General features: G+C 38.1%; 1 protein-coding gene across 7 annotated transcripts in view; it reads right to left on the reverse strand.

Annotated features, from left to right (window-relative positions):
* Nucleotides 1-12,550, reverse strand: part of DEF8 (differentially expressed in FDCP 8 homolog) — a 165,270-nt gene that overhangs the window by 61,515 nt on the left and 91,205 nt on the right. For all 7 annotated transcript variants that reach the window (XM_090414992.1, XM_090414993.1, XM_090414997.1 and 4 more), the window contains one exon: nt 10,723-10,822. In XM_090414992.1, the coding sequence (XP_090271118.1) occupies nt 10,723-10,822 (100 nt within the window). The remainder of the gene's footprint in view (nt 1-10,722; nt 10,823-12,550) is intronic.

The following is a 12,550-nucleotide window of genomic DNA, read 5'->3' on the forward strand; positions in this document are numbered from 1 at the left end:
ATCATTATTCCTCACTGTCTTGAAATAATCTACTGATTTACACTAATAAATTTGGAGATACCATGGATATTTCAACATATAAATAATGAATTTCTCAAACTAAAAAACTGCATCTCTACTTCCAACCTTCCCTAATTGATATTATATACAGGCTTTTAAATACAATATACAGTATTGAATTTAATGACTCTGAACGTGAAGCAACTATTGATTAGGCACTGGAATATGCATGATTCTGGAACTATTTTCAAAGTAAATGCAGATTATTAAATTTTCATACAGCTTCCATTCCCATCTTCCTTCAAGTATAGCAGACATTATTTTTATGTTGAGCCCATACACAAGAGGGTGGTTGGTCAACCTATACCACATTAGTACCATATAAGGGTAGTTGGTTGGGAAAGGAGAAACTTGTTTACATTTGATTTAAAAGCCTGTATATTGTATTCCTTGGAAAATACATCAGGGGAAGACTATTCCGTAGTACAGAAATAGCAGGGATGAAGGAGGAGAGAAAAGTAACTTGTTCTGTGGGTTTCAAGGTTTAATGTGAAAGGATGTTCGGTGGCAGCTGTATGTGTTCCAGTGAGCTTAGTATTGAGTGGAGGAATTATTGATGGTATTTCAGATGAACATTTGCCATGGAAATATTTATAGAATACACAAATTGCAGAGACCAAATGTCTGTGTGTGTGTGTGTGTGTGGGAGGGGGGAATTGGTAAGAGAAGGGTCATTTATCAATCTAACTGCTCTCCTCTGTATTGTCAAGCATTTTGAGGAAGTTTTTAGGAGTTACTCACTCCAAATGTGAGAGCAGCATTCGATAGCTGGGTGGATTAAATTGTATAAAGTTAATACAGCTGTATAGAGGTAAAGTAATGTCTTGAGCAAAAGAAAAATCCTAGTTTTTTTGGAAACTGAGGATGCAATGGTTGTGATGTATTTATGCAGGAGGGCCTGATGTCAGGATAATTCCAAGAATAGAGATCTCATCTTGGCTGGAAATTTGAGTGTTATCAAACATAATATTGGGGGAAAATTGTTCTTTTTTTGAGAAATAAGGCAGAACTGGGTGTTACTAGCATTGAAATTGACGAGGTTATCTGAGCCCCACTGGAGGATGGCTTAGAGATCAGAACTGAGGGTGGTGGTGGTTGATGTTCTGTAGGTTGAAGTGAGTTGTGTAGAGTAAGGTATGTCAAATGAAAAGGAGGAGTACAATGTGGTGTCATCTGCAGAACTGTATTGGGTTGGAGGTCAACTGAAGTAGGTCACTGATATATAGAAGGAAGAGGATTGGTGAGATAACAGAACCTTGTGGAACTCCAGCATTAGTTGGAAGATGAGAAGATAAGGAACCATCTACCATCACACACGGTGTGCATGCAGACAGAAAGCTGGCAATCCAACTGCAAAAGTCCTGAGATAGTTGAAATGATAGGCATTTGCTTAGTAAGCCTTTGTGCCAGACCAGGTCAAAAGCTTTAGAGATATCAAGTACAACCACTTGAGATTAGCCAAATTTCTCCATGGTATTTGTCCGGAGATGGGTGATGTATGAGAGTAGATCTCCTGTTGATCAGCAGCAAAGGAATCTGTACTAGTGGTCGCTTAATAGCTGGGTGCCTTCAAGGTAGTGTACGAGTTGAGAATTCATGGTTTTCCCCATCACTTTATATAGGACTGAGGTGAGTGAGATAGGGCAGTAGTTAGATACCAGTGGAGAATAAGAGAGTATGTACAGGCAGCATAGGATAAGGGGTTCAGTTCTTGTGCTTCAAGACAATTGGAGGAATGCTATTTGTACAATCTTTGCACATCTTTTGAAGAACCAGAGTTTAATTAGGGGATGGCAGTTCAGGGAAGTGTGGGGAATATATGGTTCCATGCCATAGAAGATTACTTTGGTGCATATGTTTGGATTGGAAGACTGGAAACAATAGTCCAACCATGGGAATGAAGCATATAAGTCATGGAGGCTGTCCCACTTGGCACTGCTATAATGCCAAACTACTCTTGTGTGGGAGTGGCTGTGTAAGTGTTGTTGCATGGGGGAGGAGACGAGCACTAAATTGTGGTCAGAATTACCCAGGAGCTCACTACATTTCACTGTGTAATTGGAAAGGTCATTGGTAAGGAAGAGATCTAGGGTATTTGGGGAGTGGTTGGGGTTATCTGGTATTCTGGTTGTCATGTGAACAATTTGTGTAAGGTCATTCATGATGGCAAATGTTTCAGCATCTCTGCCTGCAAGATCTGTACAACTGGAGGAGGAAAGCCAGTTGGTGTTATGGACATTAAAATCTCCTAGGAGGATGATTTTGCTGTTAGGAGCATGGGACTGGAGAAAATCAATTTTTAAGGAGAGGAAATGAAAATATCCCATCCCCACTCAGTCAAATGAATTTGACTGAGTGGGGAAGGGATATTTTCAACCAAAGAAGGTCAAAATTGGCGATTCTAGGTTAAATACTTTATGGCAAGGTATGTCAGAGCAGATGTATGCACAGATGCCACTCTTGGGTTGAAAAGAATTAAATAGTGTGTAGTTTGGAAGGTTGAAATGGATAGTGCTGGGGGGGGGGGGGGTGAGTGAGATTTGAGTTTCTGCTAAAAAGAGTATGTGGGGTTTGGTGGACTGAAGATGGTAGTGGACGCTATTAAGGTTGGAGTTGAGGCCATGGATGTTAGTGAAGTGGATGTGCAAGGTTCTGTGGGACATATATATTTGACTGCAAGGGTTTTACATATTTCCTATGCAGTGCCTGCATACCAATCTCCAATGGTGGCTGCTAGTGGTGTCACTTGATTTTTGCACTAATTTAACTTGTCTGTAGTCGATGATCCAACTGTTGTCTCCATTTTGGCATTTTTCTTCGAGTTGTCTTCGAAAATGGTGTCCTTGTTCCCTCTGGGCAAATGTTAAGTCGGTTCGAGAACATATGAGCGATTGGGAGCAAGTGGCCTTTAACTTGTTATTTATTGCCATTATTAATTTGGATGTGCTTGTCGGTGTGTCATAGGTCACTTTCACAAGACGTGGAAAGTTCGTTCATCCTTTCTTTTTTTATAGGTCCAAAACGGTGGTATCCAATGATATTTCTGGGATCAAATGATTTACCATTTTCCGTCGGAAAGTTCAAAATAATGGTGTTGAGTCTCCCGTGTTTGGTCTCAATCAACTTGTGTACTGTTGATGCGATTAGGTCATGAAGTCCATTAGTGGGCAAGGGTGCACTTGCAATGGGATGCTGATTGTCGAGTAGCTTAAGCTTAGTTTCTAGCATTTGGATTTTGGAAGAGAAAGTTTCGAACATAGTATTAGAGTGTTGTTCGAGGTTTTCGACTTGTTTGCCTAAGGTCAGAAGCTGTTCGGAAGAGAGGCACAGCAAACAGAAAAAAAGGCTGGTTGAGATCGATAAAAAGTTTGTGTGCCGATTCATCTATTTTTGTGCAGGAAGCATGTAGCCAGTGGCAACAGAAATCGCACACTATACTTTTTTTTTGGTAACTATGGTTTTATAGCTCCGGCACTTCATATTGGCATTCGGTTTTTTGGCGATCAACGGTGCTACGCTGACGAGACTAGGTACTCTTTCATCGTTGGCCTTTATTGCCACCATCTTTTCTTTATATGCTAGGGCATAGCAGGCGCTTTCATGTTTTTTTTGCAGAAGTAATCGGCTCCTTAGTACCCTCTGTTAGATTTCTGTTTACTGATTATTTTGCATGAAAAACAATAACGATAAATGTGGGAGCACAAGTTTAATGTAGCTTATTCACAGGAGCCACTTATTGCCACCTGACTGTTCGCCACCTTTCACCAACTGACTGGACTGTCACTATAACAAACTTATAGGCATCACAGGAATATTTTGTGATAGTGAATAGTTTGTTATAGTTTCCTGTAGCAACAATGAAATGTTGCTAGAGAATTTTGGATGGGACTTTTCAATAGTTTGTTATGGTAAGAATTAATGTATTAGTTCTGATGATCTATTACTGCTAAGTAACTTAGCAAATAAATCAAATTTTATAATGTAAGGAAGGTTAATTTAGTTATGATAGGGTTGTTAGGCCTCTACAGTTCAACTGGCAATGGTTCTCATTGTTGAAAAGACTCAGGTTTGTATCTCACCCAGGAAGAAAAGCCTTACGAAGGTTCTTCTTAAGGCTTTTCAACTGAAAGTGATTTAGTTTTCATACAGAGATTGATTGCACGAAACTATTCCAAATTTGAAAGTGCTGTTCATCCTCAGAACTTCAGCCAAACAGCCTAGATTTGGGTGAAATTGCCCCCAAACACTTAGATTGCAATGTTTTTCTTCTAGAAATGCAGGGTGTGGTATGTGTGAGGGGTGAATTTTAGGGCTTCAAAGGTTTCCATTAAGTAGTTAGTTGAGGGGGCAAAGCAAAGATCCCAAGGCTGTCCCCTCTATTTGTTTATAGAATTTTCCTGGCCAAATGAAATAGCCTAAGTTTATAGTGAACTGAAACCAGGTTCCAAGATATCAGGAGGAAATTCAGCTTGTATAATGCGTCTATGTAGAATATTTGTGAATAGAGAGAGAGGAGGCATCAAAACTGACTATTGTATTAAGTGTATTGGAAGTTTAGGTTCTCTATACCAGACTTAAAAGTGTGAACATGTGTTACCAGTATACTTGGAGAGCACTTTGGCTAATTTCAATGTTGGTGCATCAATGCCATCCACAATTGGCATAATGGCATATATATTTGTGGATTTCTGGCACCCCATATATCTGGGGGGGGGGGTTCTAGAATCATATGGATTCAGTTTGTTATTAATTTCTACATGCCAGGAGTTGACCTTCTTAAAGAGTATGCAGGGTATTGATTTGTGTGTTGTATAATCACAGTTCAAAGACCTGAAAACAATAGGCGAATACTACAAAAAAATGGAGGCTCCAGCTCAATCCAGACAAAACAGAAGTATCAAGCTTTCACCTTAATAATAACATGGCAGATGTCACTTTGAATATCGGCTTTGAAGGATCCTTACCACGACACAAGTTTCCAAAGTACTTGGGCTTGACTTTGGACTGCACGATCTCTTATAAGTAACATCTAACAAACATTTCTGCTAAGTTAAGACCCTGTAACAACATAATACAAAAACTAATAGGTGTGACATGTGGAGCAACAGCTGATAATCTACGGATTACAGCTCTTGGACTAGTTTTCTCTGTTGCAGAATATTGCTCACCAGTTTGGCTAAATAGCACACATGTTAACCCTTTCTGACCTGAATTTTTTTTTTCAAGTGAAAAAAAAAGTTTTCTTTCTATTTATTTTGTCTTTAGGTCTAAAAAAGCAAGAGTATCAAGTATTTTGATGAAAAATACATTTCAGGATAGGAATTCTGACTGACTGATTCCATATGTAATCATTATATTCTGGTAGCAAATATTCAACTTCTGAGCTTATACTCTATAATCCAATATATGCATATTATTCTACTAAGTCATAAAAACCGATATTGGTAAGATTTATATGTATAATACACACCTGTTATTATATTAAAGAAATGGAACTACGACGTACGATACCAATTGGAATCATTTGCCACGTAATATGGGCTACGAAAGCCAAGACAGTTAGTGATTCCAATTTGAATCACTAGGGCAGAAAGGGTTAAACTTGTTGATAACCAACTAAATAATACCATGAGACTGATTTCTGGTACAATTAAATCAACACCGACACATTGGCTTCTGGCTCTTAGCAACATTGTTCCACCAAGTCTGTGCAGAGCTAAAGCTCTCTTACAGGAGTATAAGAAGATTCTGGAGAACACAGACCTACCAATACATTTAGATCTCCCATACTTAAGTACACAATGATTGAGATCAAGACATCCACCACTACAATTAGCCAAACAATTACTACAATCTAGCTTCGACCTGAAGCAAAAGTGGCAAGAATAGTGGGAGAGCCAGACAGATGATATCACAAAATTATTTCTCAACAAATTACAAGAAAGTTTTGATGTTTGCTCAAACCTTCCACAAAAATCCTGGACTCGGCTTACTAGAATAAGAACTGGTTATGGGGGAATGTGCAGACATGCTTTTTAAATGGGATAAACGACTATCTCCACATTGTGACTGTGGAGCACAGACAAACCACTTACCATATTGTGACCCAATGTTATCTTAGAGCATATCAAAGTGCTACTCCCGAATCTATGAACTATTTGACTAATATGGACATAACCTTCAAAGGACAGTAACTGGAACAATCCTTAAGTAGAGAGGCTAGTTTAAGTATGCAATCATAGAAGTTTAGAACTACATCAACATTCCCTTTATCTGCCTTATTAATTACTATTTTCTTGCTGTTCTTCATTTATATTAATGCCTCGAATTCCTTGTGGGAGAGGTTGGTACGTGGTGGTTTTGCCTGCGTTAAAACATTAGTTATATCCAGTCTGATGTTTGAAATATAGGTTGGAAGGTTATGGATTCTGGATCATGATTTCCTTAGTAAGTATTTTTTTAAGTGCAAATGTGTAGTCGTGGTGGCTGGGACCAAGTGAGGTAATAGCTTCTGGCTTGAGAGTGAAGGCCGAAAGATTTACCGTAGTATTTTCCTGTGGTAGATTAAGTTTGGAAGCTGAGTTTCTTAATAGATTAGCAAGTTTCTGACCTATTGATTATTTTTCTGGAATTCTTTTGCTACTGAAGCACAGGAGACATTTCAGAGAACTGTCTAGAAGTCAGCATTTGACCCCCCCCCCACATTCCAAACTGTAGACTATACCAAGTCTACATGCCTATGCCATCCCACATATCCATCCAGAGCACATCTAAAAAACTAGTCAAAATCTTAAAAAATTACAGCCTTTTAATCACTTACAGACCATATTAAAAAATTGGCATTCCTTATCTGTTTTCCCAGAGATCTGCCAGAGTCCCTAGATTTCCTGTGGAGTTAGAATTCTTTTTATCTGGTGGGAGGTATAGCCATTGGCTAAAGAGGTGTTTTATATGTGGGTGAGTTCTGTGGTGAGTGCAGAGATATCCGAGCAAATTAATTTCCGGTTGACTAAGGTTTTTATAGTGTCATAATGTTTGGGGTGCTGGGGGGGGATGACGTGACTATTGATGGATGCATTTATCTGTGCGTGTAAGTTTTCTGTAGAGATGAAGGTCAAAGATCCATAACTGCACAGAAAGCTAGCAACCCTTATCCACTTCCCCAAAGACCAATTACAACCACTGGATTTACCTGGAGTGTACCAGGTACCCTGTAACTGAAACTGTGCATACCATGGCTACTGTGCAAATTCCACCACTATGGCCACTCTGGATTAGCAGGCCATGTCCTGGATACCCAGCACAGAATCTGTTGGAAAAAAAGCCACCTTACTACACTGAAGCAAATTCATATTTGAGAGGCTTTTCCTGAAATCTGCTGCAGTTCTGACCAACTATCCCAGCCTAAACAAATATGGCTGCATCAAATTACCTCTCATATGAGAAACCATCTGAAAACATTCAGTCCCATGGCCAGGAACATCCAACCAAAGTCAATAGGTGAAATAATTATAGGATTTTAGGCCAGAGTATTTCTCCTGTTCCATCTTTGTTACTGAAGTGAGTGTACCTGTAATCCTAGTAATTCTGAAGATGCCAATTTAACTTTGGAAAAATATAGGAATAATTAAAATTTTTGGGTATTATTTGGTTTATGTTGTCAATTGTTAATCTCTAATTTAAAGATCCATCTGAAAGTAAACAAGAATAACAGTGACAAAAGATATGACTTTTCACAAATGGACAACAAATTTACGATAGATATTGAAACAGAGCTCAAGAAACAAAAAAGCACACCTCAGGAACAAAGAATTGAATCACATTGGACACACCTAAAACAAACCATCGCAAAATCTGCAGCCAAAAACATCCCAATAAAAAAGAAGAATAGCAGTCCATGGATTACAAAAGAAACCCTAGAACTAATCGAAAAAAAGGAAACAAATTAAAACAACAGAATGGAAAACTCAAATTATCTAAACCTGAATAAAGCTATTAAGAAATCTTGTAAGAAAGATAAAAATAGCTATATCCAAAACATCTGTAAAGAAATAGAAAGACACTCCAACTATAATGAAACAACAGATTTATTCAAGAAGCTTAAGGATATAGTCAAAAAATTCAAACCAAAACTTAACATAATTACAGAGGAAATCAGCAAGATCTTAAATGAGACTAATGACATAGCCAGAAGATGGAAAGAACATTGTGCCGAGCTTTACAAGGACCCAGCAATTCAACAAGACGATGAAGAAGTTATGGAAAACACAGAAAGTGAACCGGAGATCCTCAAAAGTGAAGTAGAACAAGCAATCAAAAAAAATTAAGAAATAACAAAGCCCCAGATCCTGATTCAATACCAGCTAAAATGCTGAAAAAACCTGGAGAGAATGCAATCAACTGGATACATGATTTATGCAACAAAATCTGGAAGACTGGAAGATGGCCAAATGACTGGACTAGTTCTACCATTATCCCAATCTACAAGAAAGGCAATCACAACAAATGTGAAACCTACTGCACCATTGCCCTTATCTCACATACCAGCAAGATTTTATTACACATTATTAAGGAAAGATTACAAAGTTTTAGTGGCACTGTGCACAGCTAACATTCACATGTTTATCAGTAGAGAGAGAGTTGTCTAGCTGTATGGACTAACGTGCAGTGAGGAGATTAAGAGAACCATGGTCCTGTAATAGCACTTCACAAGGTTGGAATGCAGCCACCTGTCATTTTCAACACGCTAAAAACACTTGGAATCAGTAGGGTGTGTGCGTGTCAAACTATTAACTGCCATAATGATACAGAAGACATATCTGAACACCAAAGAAAAAGGCTGACCAAGCTGCATTAGGATGCAACAACTTGTGATGACTGTGAAGGTATGCCTCTGCCATAATCCTGTGAAAATACAGAAAGTGATGTTGTGAGAGATGAATATTTTGCAGAGAATGATGTCACATCACATTACTAACTGCTGTCCTGGGAGTGAGAGCCTATCATCGCTCCACTGGACACTTCCTAACACCACAACTTATGCAGCAGAGTGATAAAATCGAAGGCACTTCTATGGCGGTATGCAAACACAGAGATATCCTCTTCAGAGATGAGAAGATTTTCACCCATTCAAGAGTCATTTAAATGCCAAAAGTACCAGGTATATGCCACGTATGGCCGCACTGTACATGCCATAGCACCCAGGATTCAGAGAGAGAGAGATCATCATCCCACATCAATAATGTTTTAGTGAGGGGGGGGGGGGTGATATATCAGGGATATTCAAGTTGCATTTCTGTGAGAAAGGGATGAAAACCTCTGCCAAAGTATGAAGCCATATTGGAACTTGTGTTATAGCACCTGAACAACACCTTGTGGTTCATCTGAATGGCTGTCTGGAAGTCCTGATCTGAATCCACTGGACTTCAAATTGTGGTTTGGAGCTTGATAGAGCCTGCAAGAAACAGCCTGACCAGCTTCACCAGCCTGAAGATAGATTTGGAGCAAGCAGTGGCAGCACTTCCACTGGATGTTGTGGGTGCCACCATAAATATGTGGCTTCACAGACTTCAGGCATATGTGAAGGCAGAAGAGGGACATTTCGAACACTGAGTGCTGATATATGAACATTATATACGTGGTTTGCATGTGCTGAAAGCTATAAATGATTTACTGATAGGTTAAAGGTTTATGCACTGTTCAAGTTGTAACAGTATTTATGGCTAGGCCAAAATCCTTTTACCCTGTAGACCACATAATGCAGACTAGCTGTTAATCAGTTGTGTCTCTTCCCTCTTTGTAATTGGAGGTGATCAATTATAAAGAAGGAAATTAATTAAAATTATGACTGATGACTGACTGCTGAAGTTTTTGGGTTATTTTTGATATTAATGACACAGGCTGCACATATTTAGTTCACTATGAAAATTTCAGGTAAGTGGCATTAATATTATCTACTGTAACATGCTGAAATTCAAATGTTAATTCTGAATTTTCTTTTTTATAATTTCATTCTCTTCTAGTTCTTTTCTTTCTTATGTCTCACATTACTGTCTGCATTTTTTTTTTTTTTTGATGCCATCATTTTGTGCTTTATGGATGGTTCCTACCAATTGTTTTTGTTCTGCTGTCAGTGTATGATTTCTTATCATTTCTTTTGCTTACTGATCTCAGTTACAATTTTCTCTGTAAATTTCTCACTCTTCAACAGATGATCATGTTCAATAGTTATTCATAGTTGAAACACTTCAATGCTTATGGGAGAAGTAAATTAAGAACAAATTAATGTGCTGAGGGGGATGATCCCATTAGACTTGCTTGCTGAAACTTAATGTGAGATAAATTCAAGAAGCTATAGTTACCCAATTAATTTCAATTACTTGGGTACTTATTTCCTGGAAATGCAGTACAGGGATCAGTTTCTTTTTCCAAATCCACTATAGTGAACCTTTCATTACAACAAACTATTCCTCTGGTCCCTAGAGATTCACTATTGTGAGGATCTAGTTATCAGCTATAGGACAGAGTAAATACTTTCTTGGGTCAGATCTAGTCTAGCAAGTTCTCTGGCCCAAAAAATTAAAATTTGACATTTGTGAACAAAATAATTTATTACTTAAAATGTGTAAAAGGCTGTATAGATGATCTGCACAAAATACTCACTATATACAATTCTTTTCCGACATTCAGCACATCTATATTTTTGTGCAGACAATCCAGCTTCTGGACAGATGGCTAAAATATACTTTGGACCTTCTTCAACCTGGGGAAAAAAAGTACAAGATAATTTCACTTAAAAATCTTGATTATTTAAAACAAATAAGCTTGAGAGATAATTGACATATCAGCATTTATTCAAATATCAATTAGTAAGCAAGAAGATGCTATGGAACAGTTTCATGTATACAGTAGCAAACAAATTAATCTTAGTATTCACATTTTAAAGAAATATTTTAATTTTGCAAGAAAACAAGTACAAAAATTAAACTCAAACTTCACCTAATAATTTATATGTGCTCTCCTGTTCCTAATAAGTTCATTAATTCGCTTAGGCTGGACTCCTATGTTGGTAGGATACATTTTACTTATTTCTGCATCTCGAAATCATACTATTATAATAGATTGCATTAAGTTATCCTTTGTATCACAATTTAATTTTCCAAGTCTCTTTTTCACTGTGGCCCACAAATTTTCTATAGGGTTAATGTCAAGAGAGTTACCTGACAACTCAAGCAATTAAATGTTATGATTTTTGAGGAACTCTTTCAACTTTTTTTTGAAGTGTGGCATGGAGCAAGATCCTGTTGGAAGATGAATTCTTTGTCTATCTGGATCTGTGGGACCACTCTTTTCTCCAATATTTTTTATGTATTGGTCATTTTTCATCATACCATCAAGAGGCACAAGTGATGCTAAACTGTCATGTGTAAATAATAATAAATTTAGTTTAATCCTTTATCCAAGTATAAGCAAACGAAGTTTGTGCCTGAAAATATCTTCAGGACTGATGTAAGGTGGTGCAACACCAGGCAACTCCAAGCAAAGGTGGACCAAGCTCTCATCACTCCTTGTCTCAGTATCTCCCATAATGCAAAGCACATCTCTTTGCGGACATGTATACTGCTATGCATTAAGGGAAGGGCCACTACCCAGACCGGTTTCAACCTTTATTGAGGTCTCGTCAGTGGGAGGCAGACCCAAACGTAGAGATACTAAGACAGAAGCAACAGGAGAGGTCATATTTACCTATACAAGTTGCTAACTTGTGCTTTGCATTATGGGAGATACTGAGACAAGGAGTGATGAGAGCTTGGTCCACCTTTGCTCAGAGTTGCCTGGTGTTGCACCCCTTACCTCATTCCTGAAGATATTTTCAGGCACAAACTTTGTTTGCTTACACATGGATAAAGGATTAAACTAAATTTATTGTAGTCTAACCAAGTGCAAAATAAACTTCCAACATCTTTCTCTAAATCCAGAGTAATTCAATAATAAGGTGGTACACCTGTTGGCCTTGTATAGGTAAATATGACCTCTCCTATTGCTTCTGCCTTAGTATCTCCACATTTGGGTCTGCCTCCTACTGACGAGACCTCAATAAAGGTCGAAACCGGTCTGGGTAGTGGCCCTTCCCTTAATGCACAGCAGTATACTGTCTGCAAGGAGATGTGCTTTGCATTATGGGAGATACTGAAACAAGGAGTGATGAGAGCTTGGTCCACCTTTGCTCAGAGTTGCCTGGTGTTGCACCACTTTACCTCAGTCCTGAAGATATTTTCAGGTACAAACTTTGTTTGCTTACACTTGGATAAAGGATTAAACTAAATTTATTATAGTCTAACCAAGTGCAAAATAAACTTCCCATGTCATGTGTAAAACAAACCCAAAACATCTTTTTAGCTGGGTGTTTAGAAGAGCTAGATCTGAATGACTAATCTTAACTACAGATGTATTTTTTATGTTCTTCCAAGTTGATGATCTCCCAGTATGT

Source organism: Typopeltis vanoorti, chromosome 26, assembly GCF_054136105.1.
Source record: "Typopeltis vanoorti isolate ZY-2024b chromosome 26, IOZ_Tvanoo_1.0, whole genome shotgun sequence".
Taxonomy (NCBI): domain Eukaryota; kingdom Metazoa; phylum Arthropoda; class Arachnida; order Uropygi; family Thelyphonidae; genus Typopeltis; species Typopeltis vanoorti.